This window comes from Staurois parvus, unplaced genomic scaffold (assembly GCF_062004578.1).
Source record: "Staurois parvus isolate SC_StPar_1 unplaced genomic scaffold, SC_StPar_1.0 ptg000108l, whole genome shotgun sequence".
Classification (NCBI taxonomy): domain Eukaryota; kingdom Metazoa; phylum Chordata; class Amphibia; order Anura; family Ranidae; genus Staurois; species Staurois parvus.
Genome location: NW_028317904.1, coordinates 4,673,724 through 4,700,433, shown reverse-complemented (window position 1 = coordinate 4,700,433; position 26,710 = coordinate 4,673,724). Strand labels below are relative to the sequence as shown.

Here is a 26,710-nt window from a genome sequence, read left to right as displayed (position 1 = left end):
CTCAGCACATGTCGTCCCAATGATTCAGCGGATATGAGGTTATCTTGATGAGCAACCTCATGTTGCATATCAAGTATAACAACTCAGGTCCAGCAATGATCCTAAACGCACTGTTGGGTCTCAAATTGTCAAACAATCTGAAACCCAAGGCTCATGACTGCTTCAAATCCATTGAGGCTAATATTTCACCCAGACTAGATTTATCAAAGATTCCAATCCCAAATGCTGATGTTGTTTTCATAGATGGCTCCTGCACTAGGCCAAATGACAAATCCCTTTTCAATCAGCCCAGGATGCTGAATTGATTGTTTTCACTAGAGCATGTGAACTGTACAAAGATCAGTCTGTCACTATTTACACGGATTCTAAATATGCCTATGGAACAGTGTATGACCATGGTGTATTATGGTTTCTCCGAGGCCACATAGGAGCTGATGGGAAAAAGATTGCCCATTTCCAATTAATAGCCATTTTGCTCAAGGCTCTCACACTTCCCAAGGAACTTGCTGTCATACACTGCAGAGCGCATACCAAAGGGGACGATGATATAACAAAAGGTAACACTCTAGCAGATTATGAAGCAAAAAAGGTAGCTCAGCAATAATTTGTTTTACTGCAAATGCCCACTTATGCCCCATCCTCCCAGATGATTCCCAATTGATCACAACTTTGTAGCAGTCAGCTTCCACAAAGGAGCTCGAAGACTGGTGCTACCCTATTTTACAGACTGGATTAATCTGCAAAGAGGGGAAACCATGCATCCCACGGTGTAGAGCCCCAATATACATTGCACAATACCATGGGATAGGACATATAGGATGGAAGGCAACCCTAAAACAACTCCAAAAAGATTTTTATATCACAGGAATGGTGGAGTTAGTACAAGATTATGTGAAAAGATACATCACATGTATCAGTAACAACCCAAATAAAGCCATGCATCAACACCTGCCTTACCCCACAACACCTTTTACACATCTTTAAATTGACTTTACACACATACTCCAACAAAAGGGAAGACAACAACCAGCTTGTGTGGTCACAGATGTGTTTTCCCGATGGCAAGAAATGTACCCCACAAAAAGAGAACGATGTTATCCGCAAGTTTCCGTTTTTTTTACAGGAAAATACCCACCCATTCCAGGCCGGAGATCGTATTGTGGTGAAACAGCTGACAAGAAACAAGAAATAGCAGGATTTCGCCTATGGACCAGAAACTACGGTTGTAGCAGTAACCAGAACAGCAGTCCTCACTGAACATAGTTCCATCTGGATCCATGCTGCCAGAGCGAAGCTGGTCGAGAAAGCCCTGACCTCGAACAGGACAATCAAGGAAAGGGGGTATTAACGGGGGTAGAAGACCCTGAAGAAGATGAACTGCTTCCCCAATTTTGGACCATGGTTCTGCCACTTTCTCCTGATCATACTGATTTTGTTGGCATCTAGCCATGGTGAAATGGTGATAATACAGGACTCAGGCCACACCATATTGTGGTATAATTCATCAAATACTGAGGTTGCTACCTTCATTATTAATTACTGCCAAATTGTACAATGTTCCCATAACTCCCACTTACTCTGGTTGTGTAATATGTATCATACTGCACATGCTATTAGCCATGTATATATAGATACCATAGGGGTACCAAGAGGGGTTCCAGACTAATTCAAGGTCAAAAACCAAGCAGCAGCAGGATTTGAGTCTATATTTTTCATTGTTACCATAAACAAGAACATTGATGGATAAATTGTATTTATTATAATCAACAAAGATTTGTTAATTATACTAGGAATGCCCTAAAGGGAACTGCTGAACAATTAGAAGCCACTTCACAGATGACATTCCAGAACAGGATGGCTCTAGATATGATTCTAGCTGAGAAGAGTGGTACATGCAAAATACATAGACATGGTAGACATTTGTTGCACTTACATTCTAGACAACACAGGCCCAAATGGCAAAGTCACATTAGCCATAAAGAAACTTGAAGTCTTGTCTATAGAGTTTAAGAAAAACTCCAGCTTAGACAACCTTTGGGATTAGTATTTTGGGTGGTTCACCAGCTGGAAACAGACACTAGTGCAGCTTGCTATTGTTATCCTGATTATATTGATTACCATAGGTTTTGTGGTTTGCTGTATTTTCCCGTGTATTAAGAAGCTTATGAACAAAGGAATAGGTATGACTATGTATGAAGAAGTGATCTAAGAACAAACTGTCCCACTGAACCCAAAACCTAAAGAGTACCACAGTTATCTAGCCAAATACAAAAAGAAGCAGGAAAAGAACTATGTTGTATAAGGGGAATTAAAATCATATATGTAAATAATGATTTTAAGAGGGGATTGAAGGGAAATGTATTGTTTTGTATTATACCCAGAATGAGTTAATGAAAATATGCTGTGTTAGTTATGTGTTACAGAACTGTACTCCCAATATTCTTCTTCTAGCTTAGCCTTGGTAGAGATGGAGATAGTATCCAATTATTTCTTTGTATTAACAGCACCTGTTTCTGTTATGATATAATTAAAAGTCAAATATTTCTGTCCCATGGGAAAATAATTGTTGGATACTTGTAACTGATTTCAAGGCCTGAGAAAGTCATGTTTATAGCCTTGACAAGTATCTAGCGAGATTCTATTGTATGTAGTAGATAAGTGTTTTAAAACAATTTAGAAACTTTTATTCCTGGGAAAGTGAAACTCCACTTCTCATCACTTTTCAGAATTGACGTCAATGTTGTCTTTTTGTATTCAGCCAATCAATTACTGACAACTCAGCTTTTTGATACTCTGTGCCCCCCACCTTTCTTTTTTCTGTTATATTAATTTTCTTCCCGCTAATAAACTTGAGAGATTGATTTCAACTATCACCGTGTGTATGTCTGTCATTTCTGAGATGAAGTCAGTCTCCCCGACGCGTCGTACCTTCAACAGCCTGATAAAGACTGATAGCCAGGGGCTATCGACAACCTTTCAATGAGCAAGAAATTTGTTGCCAAACGAGCATCACCTATTTTGGCTCTTTTGATTGCATATAATAAAACCCTGCTCTGGGCAAACAGACAACAAAACAGAAAATGAGAAATCAGTTTCTTTGCATTAGTTACTTTTCAAAATACAAACTTACGTGTTGTAACACTAACAACAGCAGAAGGTGTGCTAGAAACTCCATTGTTAGTGACCGCATAGACTATAAACTTGTAATCCGATCCTGCCTTTAGCTTTGACACAACTATGCTGGTGTTTTTTAAATCTGTTGTATTGACAAAACCTTGCACTTCCACAGTATAGGTATATGTTATATTATTTGGATCACTGGATTCTGTCCAAGAGACTGTCACTTCATTAGTAGATGTATTAGATATGATCAAGCCATTCACTACAGATGGCCCTAGAAAGACAAGGAGCAAAAAGTATTATAAACATATGCACAGTAGTGATGAATGAATCAATATAAAAACTAGATAAGTTGGCTAATTGCAGGTTTTGCATCTCTTCTAAATATATCCATGTACATTTTTCTATTAATTTTCAAAATATTTTTTCAATTTATTAATAAGGATTGCCTGTATTTCTAAGCTTCTTGAAGAAGACAAATCTAGCAGAAAATATATTTGAAATATATTTAAAAAATATTCTTTCCAAATACATTGCCATAAATCTGAAATGCTGCTATTTTTAAAAAGACATTTCAAACATACTATATGTCTTTAAAAATACACATATAAATTTTTGGAAAGCATTTACAAATATATGTTAAAATGACTTTTTTATATGTTAAAAAAATGTTGAAGAATATATTAAAACAATGTTTTTAAAAATATATAATTTTTAAATATATTCTCCAGATTTAACATATAAAAAAGTCATTTTAACATAACAAAATGTAGATTTGTTTTTTTAAAGACATACAGTATATTTGAAATGTATTTTTAAAAATATTTTTCATATATTTTGTAATAAAAAACGCATTTCAACATGCAGTGTGTATGCATGTATGTGTGTGTGTATATATATATATATATATATATATATATATATATATATATATATATATATATATAATTTTTTTTTTTTTTTTTTTTTTTTTGAATATGGCCAAAATTGTAGCATTACAAATATGTCAATATGTTTGGGAAGAATATTTTTAACATATATTTGAAATAAATTTTTCTTCCATGTGGGAAGTACTTGAGTACTGTCTGTGATACTTTTTTATTTGTAGGTGGCACAGTGGCTTAGTGGTTAGCACATCTGCCTTGCAGTAAATGGGTCATGGGTTCGATTCTCGACCATGGCGCCTCCTGCATGGAGTTTGCATGTTCTCCCTGTGCTTGTGTGGGTTTCCTGCGGGTGCTCCGGTTTCCTCCCACACTCCAAAGACATGCTGGTAGGTTAATTGGATCCTGTCTAAATTGGCCCTAATATATGTATTAATGTGAGTTAGGGACCTTAGGTTGTACACCCCTTGAGGGTTAGGGACTGATGTGAATGTTTCATATACAGTTGCAAGAAAAAGTATGTGAACCCCTTGGGATTACGTGGAGTTTTGCATGAATTGGGCATAAAATGTGCTCTGAACATCATTTAAGTCACAAAAATAGAAGAACACAGTCTGCTGAACATAATACTACACAAATATTAGATGTTGCCATGGTTTAATTGCACATAACATGTAAACATTCACAGTGCAGGGAGGAAAAAGTATGTGAACCTTTGGACTTAACTGGTTGACTCTCCTTTGGCAGCAATAACCTCAACCAAACGTTTCCTGTAGTTGCAGATCAGACCTGCACAGCAATCTGGAGTAATTTTGCACCACTCCTCTTCACAAAACTGTTTCAGTGTAGCAATATTCTTGGGATGTCTGGTGTGAATCGCTCTCTTAAGGTCATGCCACAGCATTTCAATCGGGTTGAGGTCAGGACTCTGACTGGGCCACTCCAGAAGGCGCATTCTGTGCTGTTGCAGCCATTGTTTTGTTGAATTACTTGCATGCTTTGGGTCATTGTCCTGTTGCATCACCCATCCTCTGCGGAGCTTCAGTTGGAGGACAGATGGTCGTACGTTTTCCTGCAAAATGTCTTGATAAACTCTGGAATTCATTTTCCCATCAATGACAACAATCTGTCCAGGCCCTGAGGCAGCAAAGCAGCCCCAAACCATGATGCTCCCTCTGCCATGTTTTACAGTGGGGATGAGGTTTTGATGTTGGTGTGCTGTGCCTTTTTTTCTCCACACATAGTGTTGTGTGTTCTTCCCAAACAACTCAATCTTGGTTTCATCTGTCCACAGTATATTTTGCCAGTAGTGCTGTGGAACATGCAGGTGCTCTTTTGCAAACTTCAAACGTGCTGCAATATTCATTTTGGACAGCAATGGCTTCCTCCGTGATGTCCTCCCATGTACTCCATTCTTGTTTAATGTTTTCCTTATTGTAGATGTGTCAACAAAAATGTTAGCATGTGCCAGAGATTTCTGTAGGTCTTTAGCTGACACTCTGGGATTCTTCTTTACCTCAAGCAGCATTCTGCGCTGTGCACATTTTATGCCCAATTCATGCAAAACTCCACGTAATCCCAAGGGGTTCACATACTTTTTCTTGCAACTGTATATATATGTGTTTAAAGCGCTGCATAAAATTGACAGCGCTATATAAGTACCTGAAATAAATAAATTTGCACTAACATCCATATCTTCCGGACAAGCTTTTAGAGCGCACCCCCTTCTTCAAGGCCTAAGCAGCACTAATACACAATGTTTTAGCAGAATGTTAAGTAAGACAATCTCTGATGGAAAAAAAGGCACAAAAAACATACACAGAAATACTAATTAAATATGGGTAGTTAGTGAGATAAGGCGGGGAGGGCTATAGAATGGAAGGGGGAGTAACAGTCATAGAGGTGAGGATGGTTGTAAAACTTTTGGATAATGGTTTAGAAAACTGAGGTCCACATTTAGTTAATTATCCATTGTATCAAATAGAATTATCATTCTTAGTTTTCCTTTCCTGAGTAGTTTTGAAGTTCTCTTTAGGAACTAAAGCATTAAGGCCTCCCATAGTGTGGTCTAGCTGTGAGAAATGATGTCCCACAGGTGTGCAGAAATCTTCTTTCTTATGTTTCTTAATGGTGTGTCTGTGTAAATTAATTCTAGTTTGCAATTTCTCTTCTGTTTTGCCAACCTAAGGGCCAGATTACACAATACATGCATCTGAATCATACAGGAACGTGCTGTGCTTTCCTGTGCGATTCAAACAACATGCAAAATACACTACATTTGCAATCTGCTGTGGGTGTCAATAAAAAGTTAACGACACCCCAAATGCATGTTGAAATCGTAGTGCTCTTGCCCACACCAGATCATATGGTACTTTTGTACCATGTAATCTGGTTACAATGTGTTTTAAAAAGTATGCGGGCATGGTGTGAACTGGCCCTTAAATCCTTTATGTGCAGATAATTCGGAGGCCATCCTCCCCTCCTCTCTACCTTGTCCAATCACAGAACACCTCGTATTCACTGAAACAAATACAAGACATTCTCTGAATGGTGGGGGTGCCAAGTACATGACCTCCTGAGTTCAGTGTACAGACAACTTGTCGCACAAGCTGCACCCCAAAGAGACCAGCGCTGACTGTACATATTGCTACATAGCAAGGGTTACTACATTTAAATTCTTTATCCCCAGTGACCTTCGTGATCTGAGATATGATGAATTAGATGTGAGTTAAAAACATAATTTTAGGTGTAAATGTCTGAATTTCTGTCAAGTTTATATTTCTATCTCTAACCCAATCTGAGATTTTTCTGCACCTTGTTTGCTTTTGATGCCCATATAAAAAATGGGCGGAGTGACTATCACTGGGACAGTAAGGCACAGACCACAATAAACACATTTTTAGAAATTCTAATCCTTCCCACACTCCAAACCTTCACTCTTCTCCTCCTTTGTGCTGCTATTCACTTTCTTCCTAGTCTGTATCTGTTCACTGACAATTTTGTAAAGAAATGCTTAAAGAAATACAACCCAATTTTAAAACCCCCTGTTCATGATTATGCACATATTGTTAATATTAAAAGAGAAATCTGGGATTTTTTTTAAAATCATACTTACCTAGGTGGATGCAGCATTGATCCGATGCTGCATTTGTCCCCTGCTGGCTCTAAGGGTGAGAACTGAGCAATCAGACACTGCTGATCACTCTCCGGTGGGAGTGGCTGGCTTAGCCTCTCTGAGAGGTGCCGGTCCAGGCTCCTGGGTGGATCCCGACCATCTGACTGACGTTAGCCAGCAGTGGGCTTTGGCTCACTTTAAATGGGTAACAAGAATGCAGAATGAACTGCACTCCTGTGATCCACAGGAGAAATACAGCCAGATGAGTTTTGGCTGTTCTTCTCCTTCAATAAATGAAATTACAACTTCCTGTTCTTACTGAAGGATTCTCGCATCATGTGAATCGACATCCTGTCTCTTGTGAGTGCTAAGTGCATTAAGCAAATGAACTGCACTCCTGTGATCCACAGGAGAAATACAGCCAGATGAGTTTTGGCTGTTCTTCTCCTTCAATAAATGAAATTACAACTTCCTGTTCTTACTGAAGGATTCTCGCATCATGTGAATCGACATCCTGTCTCTTGTGAGTGCTAAGTGCATTAAGCAAAGCCTAGATATACTTTCAAGTGGTATTAAACCCCAAACCAAAAATTATTATAGTGCAGCTTAACAATTCTTAGATGTGATGAATGCAGTATTTCTATTCTTTTAGGTTTAAGATTTTTTTCCTTTATTTTCACTTGTCTAGCTAGTGATGCTGTTATTTTTCAACTTAATTTACCAGTTCAAGCTGTCCAACAAAAGTGGCAGTTAGAGGATTGAGGAAAACCATTAAACAGTGAGAGTGGTGCTTACATGGTGAGCTTGTATATATTTATGTAAAACCTTTGACCAATAAAAAAAAAAAACTGTTGCTTTTACTGCCTCCCAGGACTTTAAGAGGTTCTAAATCCCGGGAAGCAGAGGTGGACATTCTGGTCATGTGATCGCTGTGATTGGCAGTCGCAGCGGTCACATGATTGGAAAGCTCCCAATGGCAAGTATGCATCAGGTTCTTTCCAGTTACTGTTCTGGGAGCGGACAAAAGAAATTGAAATTCTGTTTAGATCACCTAGGCAACCCAGGAGGAAGTGGGAGAGGGTACCTATCAAAAACAGATATCACCTCCCCCAAACAATATATCCAAAAGTTGAAGTGGGGGGGGGGGGGAGGAGGAGGAAACAGAAAAGCAGAACTTCCCCTTTTGGGTAAAATTCCTCTATAAAAAGTATTAGCTAAAGTTTGGCATTCATTTGTTAGTCAAGTCTATCTAAATCTGCTAGTTCATCTATCACTACCCTTTACTCAGTTTGTCAATGCTGCCCATGCTGTTGTCCAAAGGTATTTCCATTGCTCCTCCATCCAGAGTAGAGACATCCTAAGAGAGGAAGTATTTGGCTGGATCCCCAGGTGAAAATTAAGGGAAAAAAAATAATGCAGCCATCACATTTAAGGAATGGAAATCTGCAATATATTAAATTTTTTGTTTTTGGATTTCATGGCACTTTAATTAGAGATTAGCTAATCTGGCTGGGTAGGTTTGTGCCAGCTTTGGCAAACCCATTCAGAAGCCAGCAAATCTTTAACTTAGTGCCAAACCCCACTGAAGTCTATATGAGCTGAATCTTGTATATGTTATGAACAGGCACATATTTGCTAGTTAGCATTAACTTACGTGTTGTGGCATTAACAATGTCAGAAGCTGGGCCATAAACTCCATTGTTAGTGACTGCATAGACTTTAAAGTAGTATTCTGATCCAGCCGTTAGATTTGACACCACCGTGCTGGTGTTTGTTAACTTCGTTTGATCTTTCAAACCTTGCACTTCCACGGTATAAGTATATGATTTATTATTTGTGTCGTTGGATTCAGTCCAAGAGACTGTCACTTCATGAGGAGATATTTTAGATATGAGCAAGCCTTTAACCACAGAAGGTACTAGAGAGATAAAGTGTAAAAAGCATTATACACGTATACAAAGTAGTTTTAAACCAATTCAACTGAAAACTAGTTGAGTTGGCTAACTGCAGGTTTTGCAAATCTTTTGAATGTATTCATGCAGATATTTTTTTCAGTCTAAAGACTAAAATACAGATTCATAATCCTTATTTCCCAATATTTATATAACTGCCCATTTTCTATTAAACTCTTATTAAGATTTAAAGTGTATCTATACCTAAAATGTTTCATTTTAGTTATGGATAGAATAGGGGAAGCTTAAAGCCCCTGACACATTTTACTGCTGTCCAAGGCTCCATTAGAAAGAGTTCCCCTCATTTTCTTTTCTGAGACCAACCTTTTACCAGACAGAGAGGTAAAATCTGCAACAGGGAAACAGCATTAAAAAGCTGACAGAGGTTCTAGCATTCCCTTTCTTAGGAATTAAAGTCTCCAAAAGAGCCTTCAACAGTAGTATAACCTGACAGAAATTCCAATCCTTCCCCACTATATCCAAAAAACAAACATGTTTTGGGTATAGATACATTTTAAGAGACCGCAGATGATGTACAAAATGACAAGTACAGTTTTAATGAGGGAAAATAGGTGAAAATGTAGAGAGACAAGGCACAGGCAGGTGTTTTCCTTCAATACTTAACCGACTACAAATGGTTCAGTTGCAGGGCAATTTTAATGAGCAAAACAAGGCAGAAATGTGCTAGACACTTGGTACAATCAGGTGTTTTCCTAAAAGAAGTAAGAGCAGAGATGAGTAAAGTTGGCCAATGTCAGGACAGTTTTAGACCTAACTGGTGTATGCCTAACTTTTTTTTCTCTTAACTATGGAGATAGTGGAGTGCAGTAAATGTGAGTGATGGAAAGTGGGGTGGTTTAGGTGCACATTGTTTTTCTACCTCTTGCTGTTTTCAGTGGTGCAGTGGCTTGCTGTGGAAAAAAGTCATCTTCAAAAACAGATGATCAGCAGCAAGTGAATGCTAAGCTTTGAGCACCTCAAACTTTAAAGTGGAAAGGAAGAGAATGAACAACATGATCCATGTGCTGTACCATAGCCTAAACGCTCAGTTGCAACCCTGGGAGAAGAGAACTGTGTAGTATACAGAATGAATGAATCTATGATTTGTACAGTAACCAGTGTCCATCCAGACCTATAATTGTCATGTTTTGCAGGTAACTTATCTGACTTGTACCATTTGCAAAGAATATATAGATAAAAATCCTGGCATTCTGCTTAAAAAAAAAGGCTCTATCATGTTTGTTTGTTTTTTTCAATAACCACCCCCCAACTTACATGTTGTGGCATTTACAATGTTAGAGGCTGGGCTATAAACTCCATTGTTAGTGACTGCATAGACTTTAAAGAAGTATTCTGATCCCGGCTTTAGACTTGAAACAACAGTGCTGGTGTTTGTTAAATTCGCTTGATTACCAAAACCTTTCACATCCACGGTATAAGTATATGTTTTATTATTTGGGTCACTGGATTCTGTCCAAGAGACTGTCACTTCATGAGGAGATATATTGGATACTTTTAAGCCGTTAACTACAGATGGCACTAGAGAGACAAAGAGCAAAAAGCATTATACACAGAGTAGGAATAAAATAATTCATCTGACAACTAATTGAGTTGGCTACCTACAGGTTTTGCAATTCTATTGAAAGTATTTATGTAAGCTTTTTTCAGTCTAAAGACTAAAATACAGATTCATAATCCTTATTTGCCAATATTTGCCTTTTTTGCTATGTATCTAGACAGAGAATCTATCACAGACAGAAAATGTATTTTAATTAGGGGCAGGCCATTAATTTCAAATGAATGTGGATCTACAAGAGGCATATCACTAACCTATTGTACGATTTAAAATACTATATATACAAGAACAGTTACCATAGTAAGGACAGAAACACACAGCCAAGAAAATATTGTTCATTAGTAAAATTATATATGAATTTGTTTATCCAGCTACAACTTTTTGACTGTATAGTATGTTTAAAGGAAGACAACCAAACAGCTCTTGCGAAGAGTACCATGGTAAACACCAATCATACTGCAAACACATTTGGCATAAAATATTTAGAAACGTATCATTTGACACTGACCTTTCTGCTGATGAGTTTTTTAGGTGGCAAAAATCTTGTGTAATAAAATTATATAGGACTCGGTCACCCAGCTTAATATAATGTACAACATAGCATATACACTGCATGGGGGTCAGTAGCATGATGTTCAAGAATATAGTCCAGGAGTATAAAGTACAACACAGTCATGTACAGTGCAAAGGTCAGGGGAATCATGTAAGACATAACATATACAGTGAAGAGGTCAGGAGTATAATGTACAACATTGTGTATACAGTGCATGGGGTCATTAGCATGAAGTACAACAGAGTGAGTGTAGTGCTAGAGTATAAAGTACAATACAGTTGTGTACAGTGCAGGGGCCAGGGTTATAATAAAATTCATAACACATGCAGTGTAGGAGTCAGGAATATAATGTACAACATAGTGTATACAGTGTAAAACAGTGAATGCAGTGCAGGGATCATGAGTAATTTGCAATATAGTGAATTTAGTGCAGAGGTCTATTATACAGCACTCTATACAGAGTTCAGTGGCCAATAATATTGTGCCCTTTACTACTTGTCAGTGGGTAAAAAATATGTCTCACAGGTGGAGTAATAGACACCCCCTCTCAATAACCTCTATCTTAAAATGGTTATTTCCTCTTTTCCTTCACCCCACAGAGGACCTCCAGTGTCTGGGGGTTGTGTGCGTGCATGGGTGGTCAGCATCTCATCTCTTCCTCTTTCACCTACTCTTTCACTGCTTCCTCTCCAGTGCCATTCCTATGCAAAACCCTTGGCTTATTCATATGCAAATCCCACAGCTTATTCCTAGGACACCTTGGATACTATCTTGGGACATCCAAAAAAATAGTGGAACTGTCCCAGCAAATTAGTTGGTAAGTAATACTGTTTGCATGCATTTCTAAAATAGTTGATTCTCCATAGATAGAACACTTTTACATCCAAATACAGTACATCCAAAAAAAAAAAGTGACAAATCAGTAATTCTTCTGATTGAAGTGTTCCTAGTTAGCTGTTGTAATAACAATTTGCTTTTCAAGTGCAAGGACAATAATGTTCATGTTCTCGTATTTAGCCCAAGTTGGGTTATAAGCTTCAGTGTTAGTGACTGCATAAACAGTAAAGATGTAATCTGTTTTCAACACCATACTACTGTTTTAAAACCTGTTTTTTCCACAAAACCTGGACCTGGCCATTCACAATATACACAAGTATACATACTTTCATTTAGGAATTCATCCAAGGAACACTTACTTCTTAACTGAATATTTGACACCATACTACTGTTTTAAAACCTGTTTTTTCCACAAAACCTGGACCTGGCCCATTCACAATATACACAAGTATACATACTTTCATTTAGGAATTCATCCAAGAGACACATACTTCCTAACTGAATATTTGACACCATACTATTGTTTTAAAACCTGTTTTTTCCACAAAACCTGGACCTGGCCCGTTCACAATATGCACAAGTATACATACTTTCATTTAGGAATTCATCCAAGGAACACTTACTTCTTAACTGAATATGTTACATGCAAGTAAACTTTTACCTGTAGACGTCACTGAGAAAACATTAGAGAAAACAAGAAACAAAATCATGCACATTATCAACACTACTGTGCGGTAAGTTATTAAACCTGTTTGTTCCACAAAACCTGCACCTTGCACCATCCACAATATACAGTAATACCATGCCTCCAGCACACACATTGGTATTTCCTCAGTGAGATCCCCAAAGTGTTTGTGTTCTGATACAAACTTTCTTACAGTAGATATTGGCTGAGGGGAGGTATATTTATTTTTTCATAATATAGGTTTACCTTTTTTAACATATTAATTTTTATGTTTCTATAGGGGAGGGGGGATTTAGGCATGAGTACATTGCACACTTCTGACCCCTGCCCTCTGTGCATTACTTAATTCTGACCATTGCATCTCTGTGAGCTACTCCTAACTGTTACCCTACTCTTAAACCCTACACTCTTTGCGTCAAATATTCTTAATCCCTGCACTCTTGGTGTTGCACATTCCTGATCCCTACACTCTGTACATAACACACTCCTGCCCCCTGCTCTCTCTGTTACACTCTACTGCCAACTGATTGCTACAATCTCCAAAACCCTTCACTCTACACATAACACACCCCTGGTCCCTGCCTACTGAGCATTACAATATCCATAACCTTGCGCTCTGCACAAAACACACTCCTGACCACAGCACTTTGTGCATTGCAGGCTCTGGGTGTTACACAGTCTTGAACCTTGCACTATATGGACTATGTTGTACATTACATACTCTTCATGCTTAATTGTACATTATATACTTCTATACTAGAAGCTTGTAAGAATTTTGGGGGTCTAGGTTGGTTATATTATGATTAATCCTTTCTGTATACCCAAATCTTAAATGGGGCATTAATGACTTTGGCCTCTGATTGGACCACCTGATTCTCTTTGATGCTCTCTTCTACTGAAACTTTTTGCCTTATCACTAAATATTTTGGTGTTCTCCTGGCAATTAAAAAAATGTTTTTTCCCTTGGGCTTTATCGAATTTTGGGGTATCAATATTGATACTATATCATATTTTAAACTTCCTGTGGAGAAAATTTCAAAAATCAAATCGTCTATTTCTTTTTGATCCACAAAAAGAAAATACTGTTGAAAGAGCTTCAAACTTTATTGGGCTTACTTTCATTTGCATCCAGGATCATGCAAGTGGGTAGGATATTTTCTAGGCATTTGTAACTAGCATCCTGTAGTCTTAATTCCCCCCTTTCAAATATTTGTTTAACTAATGAACTCAGAGGATCTCCTGGTTTGGTTTAAATTGTTTTACATATATAATGGCAGATCTTTCTTTCAAGATTAATTTGTTTTTGCTGCTGATTTATTTACTGGGACACAGCTGGATCCAAAGGTTTTTCAGCTGTCTGGCATACTCATTGGTGTAATGCAAGTGCAACTGTCAACCTGGCGGCCCACCAGTTGTTGCAGAACTACAATTCCCATGAGGCATTGCAAGGCTGACAGTTACAAGCATGACTCCCACAGGCAGAGGCATGATGAGACTTGTAGTTCCTCAACAGCTGGAGGGCCGTCAGTTTCCCCTGGTGTAATGGATCCTGACCTCAGTCGTGGATAAACAAAAAAGCTATGAAAAATATTGTTTTGTTGGAATTTTTTCCAGTTGTTGCTGCTTTGGGGTGAATCATTTTTCAATAAGAGGATCGCTGTTCATTCAGATAATAAAGGCATCATTTATGCTGTTAATTGTTTGTCTTCTAAATCCCTGTTTGTGAATACATTACTGCATTATTCTGTGTTTTTATGTTTGAAATATAGCATGTGGGTAAAAGCCAAACACGTTCCTGGGATAGTTAATAATGTTGCAGACTCTCTTTTCTATTTTCAGATTTCTCAATTTCGGGAATTGCTTCCGCACGTAGATCCAAAAGGATTTGTATGCTTGGATCATCTGTGGAATCTGATATGACCATTCTTTTAGAATCTATTAAAAATCACTTACCATTGCTGGTTCTTGGTGGCACTCATGATGACATTTATTGTTTCTTGCAGTACTAGCACATTTTGTAAATGCGCAATGTTTAAATAAAGAATTAAAAAATAAAATCACTTGCTCCCTGTACATGGGCCGAATATTTGGTTGCATGGCCCAAATAGGATTCATTTAATAAAGATTGGGGGTTAGATGCTGAACAGAGGAGACTCTGTTTTACTTTTTGTATGTTTTTTAATGCGTTGTAAATTTTCACAAATTTAGTAAAAGCAGCACAATGTGCACAAAACACATAACTAGGCTCTTTGATTGCCCTAGATGTCTAATCCCTTCCCACCCACTGTCATTAGTACAGTGTCAGTGAATGTTTTTAGCACTGATCACTGTATTTGTGTCATTGGTTCCCACAAAGTGTCAGTTAGTGTAAAATTGTCCACTGCAATATTGCAGTCCTGCTATAAGTAGGTGATCGACACCATTACTAGTATGAAAAAAATAAATCCAGCATTTATTTCATATTTTGTAGACTCTATAACTTTTGCAGGTAAATCCATCATCTGGTTTAAAGGACACTCATTTGTCTTCTGGGCTCACAAACAAGAGTCACAAAAGTGTTATTCTATAAATTTCTCTTTGCCTTTGGATTCTTTTCAGATATTTTGTACAGGTATTAGAGGTTTGAAATGGTGTAATCTTTATTTTCAACTTTCTGTGTTATGTAAAGTCTGGCCGCCCCCTGCTATTCTTATTATTCATGCTGGTGGAAAATTATATATGCCATCTTAAGACTTTAGATTTACCATTTACAATAATAAGAGATTTGCTCTGAAAAATATATTTTCCGCAAATGAGAATAGTCTTTCTGAGATTGTTTCTCGTCTGGTCTGGTTTTCTATAGCTTATCTAAAACTTTTGGAGAGAATCAGGAGGTGAAGGTTTTTCTTACCATCTTATTGATGTAAAGGGAGGAGTCTCTGGTTTGTATAGACAGGATTCCATTCCCCCTTCTGAAATGGGCCTTGATCTTTTTAATTTGGGTTTACAGTCATGTATAGAAATGCCTGTGGCTGTTGGGTAAGGCCTTCACCTGTTTTCAACAGGTGCAACCTGTGAGAATTGTATCTATTTAATTGAATATTTTGATTGAGTTCTGATAACTGAGCAATTTTTCATTAATGTATGTATTTGATTTATAATTTGATATATGCTATTCATGTTTGATTGAAAACCAATAAAGGTGTCATGACCATTTTTTCTGCCACAAAAGTTGTTGTGTTTTTATTACTTTTGATATGTGTGAGCCATGCAGCCTGCAATCCCATATGAGAATAAGGGCAAAATTTATTTGGGCCAATGTACATGGGCTTATGGCTGTCATCTCTCATTTCAAATTCACCTGAAGTATAATTTAAAACTTACAGGTTATTGCCCCTTTAAATTTTTGAGCTTACCTGTATACACACATCTGAATTGATTGATAGCATGTGACGTTCTGGAATGTTTTACATCTCATTTGGACCAGTATAAAAGGCGACAATGCTACTGGATTCTTTGCAGTTGGCTGGACAATGGACCATACCCTCCCCAACCTCCTACCCTATCGTTGGCACCTTGTGTGGTTCGTCACCCTTAATCAAGGGAGGACTTTATTTATTTGATTGAATATTTTGAGCAAGTTCTGATGACTGAGCAGTTTTTCATCAAAGTATATTCATATATTTGATTTATAATTTGATATATGGTATTCATGTTTGATTGAAAACCTTTAAATGGGAGCCGCACACATTTTTTCTGCCACAAAAGTTGTGTATTTTTTTTACTATTGATATGTGTGAGACATGCAGCCTGCAATCCCATGTACGATCTTTTGTTAAAGAACATTCATTGTTATCATACTGTTATGGATAAAGTTCTGCTTTAAGGAAGTTTAAAGGAAAACCAATAAAGGTGTCATGACCATTTTTTCTGCCACAAAAGTTGTTGTGTTTTTATTACTTTTGATATGTGTGAGCCATGCAGCCTGCAATCCCATATGAGAATAAGAATTATATTGGGAGGAATGCATATTAAAGGGAAACACAGACATTAGTACTAGTATTATTACTGATAACAGATGAAGAACACTTGTGGTTACAGGTACAAGAATATTTATGGTTACAGGTGTGTTGTCACTTGCAGTAACAGGCTCAGTAACACTGGCAGTAACTGGTATGATTGCCACTCCACACAGGCACAGCACAACTCCCTGCAAGGTGCTATCCTTAATGGCCTAGGAGTGAAAAGCCAATAGAGCAAGGCCAGCTAGTAGCAGGATGTTGCAGGCCCTTGTCACAGATATGCAGTGTTATGTCTTCAGCACAACTAGTCAAAGCACAGACAAGGCCTACATTACTAGGGCAGTATCTGCTGGCGGGATGACTGGTAGGGCAGTGGCACAACTTAGAGTAGCTGAGCAGGTCTGCAGTGGCAGCTTCGAAGGCTGGTGGCTATGTGGGGTATACAGCAGCATTGTCAGGAAAGGCATGTCCGCACATGAAATGGTGCATCAGAGCGCATATGTGTGCGCAGACGATGGCCAGCACATAACCATGAAGTGCACAAGCCTGTCACTAATGCTGGCTGCAAGAGGACTATTTAAAGGAAGCTTCTGCACATGATCAATACTAACACAAAATTGGGTGCAGCGCTAAAATGAACATAACCACATGTGTAAAATATGTATATATATATATATATATAAAAACAACAATAAAAGCATCTGTTAAAGTGACCATTGACAAGGTGCTAGCAGATCAAGATTAATAAAGTGACTTAGTGATGACACATAACTTGTTGCTATATGCATAACCACATATAAAATTGAAAATCAATCAAAAAACTGTTAAAGGATGTCTCACTTGTGGCTCTGTCTGAAAATTCAATACGGTCCTGGGCTGAGGACCTGGAGGAAGAGATGACAGCTGGAGATGAAGTTTCTACGGTTGCAGCAGGCTCCCTGTGAGCTTCTAACCACCCACAGAGCTACATGAGAGGAGAGGCAGAGCCATTGCTGACAGCAAGAGTTGAGCAGTGAGGCACATCAGACCAGACCAGACCATATTCACCTTAAAGGAGCCTCCAGTTTGCCACTGAGAGTATTATCTCTTAATGCACACATTGATTGCGCATCTGGTGAGTGCGCATCTGGTGAGTGCGCAGTCTTTATATTTTTGGCCACATCACCACCTCATTGGATAGAATACCAGTTATTGGAAATCTTCATGATCTTCCGTGCACCTATTTTGGACATTTGCTGATTATTATTTCCAGCACTATATTGTATGCACTGCTGGTCATCATAGAGTGACAGCATTTCACGTTACCACTGAGTCACTTTATTCATTTTTGCCAGCACCTTGTCACTAGTCACAGTTTTTTTTTATTGATTTTCAATTTTATATGTGGTTATGCATATAGCAACTAAGATATGTGTCATCACTAAGTCACTTTATTCATATTGATCTGCTAGCACTTTGTTAATGGTCACTTTAACAGATGCTTTTATTGTCATTTATTTATATATATACATATTTTACACATGTGCTTATGTTCATTTTGTGCTGCACCCAATTTTCTGTTGATGCTTTGAAGGTATTTTTGGTGCCTTTTGGTGTCTCAGCGGCTATATTGACTTCAAGCGCTTACTTACCTCTTTGTGCTTTTCACATGATCAATACTGTCTAGTCTACAGCATTCCCTGTGTGTAGTGTTATCCACTCTTGTGTCCTACCACCTGCTACTGACCCAGCCTGCCTTTAACTACTCCTGAACTCTGCCTGCACTGACCCCAGCTTGCCATGGAAGATGTTGCTGCCTACTCCTTGCTTCTGATTTGCCTTACCGTTGTCGACTTTAAAATGAACCCTGACTATTCTTCTGTCTTCATGCTTATACTTGATCTGCCCGCCTGTTACCAACCTGGCTTGCCGGACTCTGCTGATCTTCTACCTGCTGCCCGGCCAGTGGCTGCTGATTAACCACCTGCTGCCCAGCCAAGTGCCTGCTGATCAACTACCTGCTGTCCAGCCAGAGCCTGCTGATCAACTACCTGCTGTCCAGCCAGAGCCTACTGATCCACTGCCTGCTACCATGTCAGTTCCTGTCAGGCACCAGCCTGCTGTCATCTGTCTCTGCTGTTTTCTTTTCTGCTGTCTGGTCTGATTCCATGGACACACAGATGGCCTATCTGCATCAGCTGCTGGAAGAACAAGCAGGCACTCATGCCACTCCATGCCCTCATGTCTCCTTTTACTTTACCAGGGGCCTTGAGCTGAAGGTGTAAGAGAAGCCTTCCTCATCACATCAGGCTCCTCCACCAGGCTTGTGACAGGTATCCCTACCCTTATGAGGATATAATACTCATGTGCTGCCACAAATAAATGATAATCTGCTGCAAGCACCTAAATGTGTTCCCACATCAATAAAATTCTCCAAGAATAGTGCTGCTCTGCCCCCTAGTGACCCAAAAAATAATACGAACAATAAAAAACACCCTCCTGAGCATCAAACCCAATGTGTAATAGAATAAAACTGTGAAACAAATAAAGTCAGTAGTAAATAAAACTGGCTGAGCCACTAAATCCAAATAATAAGTGAAACATATATCACAAATAAACCAAAATCAAGTAGCAATAAACACCTGGCCAGCCTATAATAAACACCCGGCTGAGCTGAAGAATAAAGTGTAAAAAACAACAAAAACAGTAAAATATGCAAAACATACAGGTGAAACTCGAAAAATTAGAATATCGTGCAAAAGTTCATTTATTTCAGTAATGCAACTTAAAAGGTGAAACTCATATATAAGATAGACTCATTACATGCAAAGCAAGATAGTTCAAGCCGTGATTTGTCATAATTGTGATGATTATGGCTTACAGCTCATGAAAACCCCAAATGCACAATCTCAGAAAATTAGAATATTACATGCAATCAATAAAACAAGGATTGTACATAGAACAATATCGGACCTCTGAAAAGTATAAGCACTCCGTACTTGGTTTGGGCCCCTTTTTCAGCAATTACTGCCTCAATGTGGCGTGGCATGGAAGCTATCAGCCTGCGGCACTGCTGAGGTGTTATGGAAGACCAGGATGCTTCAATAGCGGCCTTCAGCTCTTCTGCATTGTTCGGTCTCATGTCTCTCATCTTTCTCTTGGCAATGCCCCATAGATTCTCTATGGGGTTCAGGTCAGGCAAGTTTACTGGCCAATCATGCACAGTAATCCCACGGTCATTGAACCAGGTTTTGGGGCTTTTGGCAGTGTGGGCGGGTGCTAATTCCTGCTGGAAAATGAAATCACGGCTTGAACTATCTTGCATTGCATGTAATGAGTCTATCTCATAGATTAGTTTCACCTTTTAAGTTGCATTACTGAAATAAATGAACTTTTGAACAATATTCAAATTTTTCGAGTTTCACCTGTATATCAGAAATAAAGCACAATCACAATAGCAGTAAACACCTGGCCGAGCTGTAATAAACACCCGGCTGACCTAAAGCATAAAGTGTGAAAATCAACAAAAACAGTATTAAATGATTGTAAAACAAATGACCAGCTGAGCAATCAGCCCCCCAGTGGAATAAATATGTGATGAACCAAGTAAATGTTCAGCTGGGCTAGATACTCACAAAAAGTGCGTAAAAAAAAAAAAAAAGATAAGCAGCTCTACTGAATGTACAAAAAACAGATAAATGGTGAATGATAGATAACACTGCAGTCCAAAAGTGATATAACATTAATTCTTCCAACATTTAAAGTAATGCACCAGTGACTTCGACAGGTGTACAATTCTATCATGCTGGTTCACCTTCGCATATTTTACTGTTTTTGTTTTTTTTACACTTTATTCTTCAGCTCAGCCGGGTGTTTATTATAGGCTGGCCAGGTGTTTATTGCTACTTGATTTTGGTTTATTTTTTATAGATGTTTCACTTATCATTTGGGTTTAGTGACTTAGCCAGTTTTATTTACTACTGACTTTATTTGTTTCACAGATTTATTCTATTACACATTGGGTTTGATGCTCAGGAGGGTATTTATTATTAGTATTTTTTGGGGGGTCACTAGGGGGCAGCGCATCACTAACCCTACCCTTACCCTACTCACACTGGAACCCTATTTCGAGATCTCTGTCCTTTCCAAGCAGAGTATCTCTCCCTAAACTGTCCATTCACAAATGCACACAAAAACTCAGCAGGGCACTGCGATTTATGAGCATTGCCCCAACCAAGATGGCAACAGAAGGTGATTGGAGGTTGCAGCGTCTAATCGGACAGCTGTTCCCCTAGTGCAGTGTTTCTCAACTCCAGTCCTCATGGACCCCCAACAGGTCATGTTTTCAGGATTTCCATTATTTTGCACAGGTGATTTGATCAGTTTCACTGCCTTAGTAATTACCACAGCTGTTTCATCTGAGGGAAATCCTGAAAACATGACCTGTTGGGGGTCCATGAGGACTGGAGTTGAGAAACACTGCCCTAGTGACACCTATTGAGGCTGCAGAGAAACATCATTCCCGGAGTCTCCACTCCAATCCCAAGGTGGCAAGGTGTCACCTACTGGGTAGAGTAGGAATTACACCTGCCAACAAGCATATGTAATGGACGTGTTAATTTTTTTTGTAAATAATGAGGTTTGGATTTGTCTGCTAGTCTTTTATTCATGGCACAATAATTAAAGCATATATTGTGGGTACAAGGACTGTGGCATATGTGTGCTTTTTATACAGACAGTAGGCCTATGTTTTATTTAATCATGCATCTTAAAGCCCTTCCTTCTGTTAGCACCATTTGGCCACAACAACTATTTGCCTCCTCATAGTGTCTAGGGGTGCCCCAGGTCTTCTACAATCCTACAACCTCTGGTGTGTAGTGTTGATCACCCATTGGTCTTTCAGTGTATCCTGCCCCTCAACACACACATCTTACTTCTGGGTATTCATGCCAAAAATTAGATTCCTTCATTACACAGAGTTCTCAAGCCAATTTTTAAATCAGAAGAGTATGTGTATTAACCAATCAGTGGCCATTCTACAGTGTACATTCAGTAACTTCTCAGTGATCAGCTCCACAGAATGTGTTAACTTTTTAGTCACCTAACCACTTGAGCTCCTGAGGATTTACCCCCCTTAATGACCAGGCCTCTTTTTGCTACTCGGCGCTGCACTAATTCGACTGATAATTGTGCGGTCATGCAATGCTGCACCTAAACAAAATTTACGTCCTTTTTTTCACACAAATAGAGCTTTCTTTCGGTGATATTTGATCACCTGTGCGCATTTTATTTTTCACGCTATAAACGAAAAAAAAAAAAATATTTTGAAGAAAAACATTATTTTTTAATTTCAGCTATAAAAAATATATAGTAAACTCAAAGTTAGTTATAAATTTAGGCCAAAATGTATTCTGCTACATGTTTTTGGTAAAATCCCAATAAGTGTATATTGATTGCTTTTTGTGAAAGTTATAGCGTCTACAAACTATGGTATAGATAATGGAATTTACATAGCTTTTACTTTCTGACTGCCCATCACATTTCTTGAGGTGCTAAAATACCAGAATAGTACAAACACCCTCAAATGACCCCTTTTCGGAAATTAGACACCCTAAGCTATCTGCTGAGAGGCATATTGAGTCCATGGAAGATTTATTTTTTTTCCACAAGTTTCTGAAAAATGACAAGAACTTTTTTTTTTTTACACAAAGTTGTCATTTAAATGATTTATTTCTCGCACAAGCCATGGGTATATGTGGAATTACACCCCAAAATACATTCTGCTACTTCTACTGAGTATGGGGATACCACATGTGTGAGACTTTTTGGGAGCCTAGCCACATACAGGACCCTGAAATCCAATGACCACTTTGAAAGCCTGAAGGTGCGTAACTTCCTCATTACACTTCCTCACTACCTATCACAGTTTCGAAGGCCCTGAAACCCCCCCAAATGACCCCTTTCTGGAAAGTAGACACCCCAAGGAATTTAAAAAGAGGCATGGTGAGTATTTTGCAGATCTCATTTTTTCTCACAAGGTTTTGAAATAGAAAAAAAATAGAAAAAATATGTTTTTGTTTTTTTTCTTCATTTTCCAAAAACTTGTGGCAACAAATGAGATCTTCAAAATACTTACCGTGCTTTTTATCAAATTCCTTGGGGCGTCTACTTTCCAAAAAGGGATAATTTTGGGGGGTTAGGTGCTATCCTAGCATTTCATGGCCTCCGAAACTGTGATAGGTAGTCTGGAAGTGTAATGAGGAAATAAAGCCCTTTAAAAGCCTGAAGGTGCTTATTGGATTTTGGGGTCCTGTACTTGGCTAGACTGCCAAAAAGTCTCTCACATGTGGTACTCCCATACTCGGGAGAAGTAGCAAAATGTACTTTGGGGAGTAATTCCACATATAACCATGGCATGTGTGAGCAGTAAATCATTTAAGTGACAATTTTGTGTAAAAAAAAATATATATATTTATGTCAATTTCCAAAAACTTGGTAAAAAAATAAATTCTTCTATTGATTCAACATTCCTCTCAGCAAATAGTTTGGGGTGACTACTTTCCAAAAAGGGGTCATTTTGGGGGGTGGTGGCGTTTTATGCCCAGCATTAGAAGTTTATGCCACACATCATTCACTCTTCTAACCACCTGAAGACCAAGCCTTTTTGTTCACATGAAAAAAATCATTATTTTTTGCTAGGGAATTAATTTAAACCCCCAAACATTATATATTTTTTTAAAGCAGACACCCTAGTGAATAAAATGGTGGGTACTACAATTTTTTATGGCACATAGTACTCGCGCAGCAATTTTTCAAAAGCAATTTTTAAAAAAAGAAATACACTTTTTTTTACTTTTAATGCCGAGTAAATAGATACCAAACATGACATGCTTTAAAACTGCGCATGCCCCGTTCAATGGCGACAAACTCCAAACATTTTTAATATCCATAGGCAGCACTTTAAAAGCCACCATTTTAGATTTACAGAGGAGGTCTAGTGTTAGAATTACTGCCCTTGATCTGATGTTCACGGCAATACCTCACATGCATGGTGCAATCGCTGTTTACATAACGGCACAGGGTCAAGGCTTGTGCATGGGAGGGGCAATTTTTTTTTTTTTTAGTTATTTTGATTTTTTTTTTTTATTATTTTTACATTGTACCTTTCATTTTTTTTTTTTTATCACTTTTAATGCTATAACAGGGAATGCAAATAACCCCTATAACGTCAATGGGCATTGTCATATATTCTTTTTTGAGAAATCTGGGGTCTATCAGACTCTAGATATCTCTTCTGCCCTTACATTATCTAATCAAACCAAAATGAGTGTGATCAGATGCTTTCCCAATTTACAAATGGCGCTGTTTATATCCTGTGAAACTGAAGTGATGAAATGCTTGTAGCTTCCGAATTCTTAGACTATAGCGATGATTGGCACCATTCTGGTCTCCAATCAGCTCTATGGTCAGCTGGCAAAAACACCGGCTGCATTCTCATGGTTCCCCTGATGGCACGGGACTGCCCGAGAAGGCCATGGAAGACAGCGGGGGAGGGGGGACATCATCTCCCACTGCTTGTAAACGCAATCTTGCAGCTAATTAGCCACTAGGATTGCTTTTACATGAAAGCCGATCACTGGCTGAAAAAAACGACACCAGGATGATGCCTGCAGCTGTAGGCATCATCCTGGTATAACCATTCAAATCCAGTGATGTACCAGTACATCGCTGGTCCTTGTTGGTTATATATGCTATGTTCTTTTTTTTTTTTGCATGCATCCAGTGGACTGAATGAAAAAATGAGAAGAAATCTCTGCCAGAAAAAGTGTGTGGTATGCCCACCATTAGAATATACCGCACTGCATCCACCCACTTCTAATGGTGGGCACACATTAGATCACACTTTGCCACAAGCGCCAGTTCCAAGATTGAATAAATGTCTAAATAGTGGCACGCTTGAATAAAAATTGTCCACGTATAAGTGGTACCCCATATGGAGAAATGATGACACCAAGTCCCAAACTATCTTGCCACTGCTCCCCATGTAGTCTGGGGAACCGGGCGGGCTCCACGTGACTATCTTTTCCCTCATAAATCTGAAACCCTATAAGTATAGCCTGTTGTCATCTCACAGGTCTTCTACATCTTGACCCCATATCTGGCACGCTTGCAGGGGAGAAATTGTTTGAATGCAAGGCGGCCAGAAAAATTAATAAGGGACTCCTCAACGCAGATGTTTTGCTGGGGAGTATAGACATCTGCAAATTTTAGGTTAAGGTGATTTGCGAGGGGCTGAATTTTGTGGAGCCGGTCAAATTCAGGGTTACCCCGAGGATGACAGAGTGTAATTGTCGCTGAAATGCATAAAACACATTATACTCTCATATCTATGCCTGGCCATGGCAGCAGAGAACACGGCATATGATGAGTCGGGTCTGCGGACCAATACAACCTAATTCATTTCTTTTAGTAATGCCCATGTTGAGGGTTAGGCCCAAAAAAAATGTAAATTTGAAAACCGTAATGAGTTTCCATGCGAATGGCCTGGCAAGGTTTGAATTTTGGTTGGCGGCAATAAATTGTTGTGCATATAAACTGCTTTGATCCACAATCAACGCATACAGATATTCCGTGAAAAACAGCTCCAAAAATCAAGGAGGTATGTGAAAGACCATGATGTACTAGACCGCTGGTACTCGACAGTTCACCAAAAGGTAGAGCTGCACTAGTACTGGCACTCTGCTGCAAATGAGAGTCATCAAAATTTACCGGCAAGTGCTAACAGAGATCAGGCCTGATTCTGCGAACACTGCGGTTTTGTGTGCAGTGTATCAAGTGACAGTGACCTACTGACACTGCACTTGCTGGGGGAGAAGGGGGGGTAAGCGTAGGGGCTAAACGCAGGTGTTGGCAGGTGCCGGGGATGATCCCGCTAACGCTGCGTTTTTGGGGACGCTATACTAATGTGAACGCTGGTACAGTGCTGACCTGATCAAAGATATTGACCCGTTCAGACACTATATTAGCAATGGAGGTTTATTGTACATGAGCATGCTCCTGGCAATCAAGGGGTTAAATGTGATGACTGGTGTACTGATGGGCAATCTGACGCTATCTAGGAGGGGTGTGAAAACCACGGAAGCACGAATCACGTATATATACAGTACATATGTGATTTTGCGTACCCATGCCGCCCTGTAGCAGTATTTCTGCTGTAGGGTGGTCAGGAAGCGGTTACAGAAGAGGTTTGTGTTATCGCGCTGCGTTACTTTAACTGACAATTGCGCGGTCATGCAACACTGCACCCAAATTGAATTTACATCCTTTTTTTCCCACAAATTGAGCTTTCTTTCGGTGGTATTTGATCGCCTGTGCGGTTTTAATTTTTTGCGCTATAAAAAAAAAAGGCTGACAATTTTGAGAAAAAAAAACTATATTTTGGACATTTTGCTATAAAACATGTCCAGTAAAAAAAATTAAAAAATCAAATTTTGTCACAAATTTCATCCAAAATGCATTCTGCTACATGTCTCTGCTAAAAAAAATCCCAATACGTGTAAATTTATTGGTTTACATGAAAGTTATAGCGTTTACAAATGGCGTGAAAGATACTGTGATTTTAAATTTTTTTTTATACTAATAATGGCGGTGATCAGCAACATATGGCGGCGATCAGCGACTTATGGCGGCGATCAGCGACTTATGGCAGGACTGCGGCGGACATTTTGACACTGGGGGGGAACTGACTTGGGGTCACTGACATCCCCAGTGACACCAATACAGTGATCAGTAAAAAAAACCCCCACTGACACTGTACTAATGGCATTGGGGAGGAAGGGGTTAACATTTTTAGGGTTTACTGTGTGAGGGGAGTGTTTTACTAGTGGGCGTGGGTGTGTGCTGGACGGGGACAGGCTGATCAAGAGAGAGAAACTCTTCTCTCCCTCTTCAGCTTGTCACGAGCTGACAGGCAACTGACAGAGAGCAGGGCTGTGTATAAACAATGCA

At 38.9% G+C, this 26,710-nt stretch overlaps 1 protein-coding gene across 1 annotated transcript in view; it reads right to left on the bottom strand.

Annotated features, from left to right (window-relative positions):
• LOC149467497 (receptor-type tyrosine-protein phosphatase H-like) overlaps positions 1 to 26,710 on the bottom strand; it is a 581,796-nt gene that overhangs the window by 359,403 nt on the left and 195,683 nt on the right. Inside the window, exons 6-8 of the mRNA XM_089671609.1 lie at positions 10,347 to 10,610; positions 8,774 to 9,037; positions 3,131 to 3,394 (exon numbers count right to left, since the gene is read on the bottom strand). Coding sequence (XP_089527735.1) covers positions 3,131 to 3,394; positions 8,774 to 9,037; positions 10,347 to 10,610 — 792 coding nt within the window. The remainder of the gene's footprint in view (positions 1 to 3,130; positions 3,395 to 8,773; positions 9,038 to 10,346; positions 10,611 to 26,710) is intronic.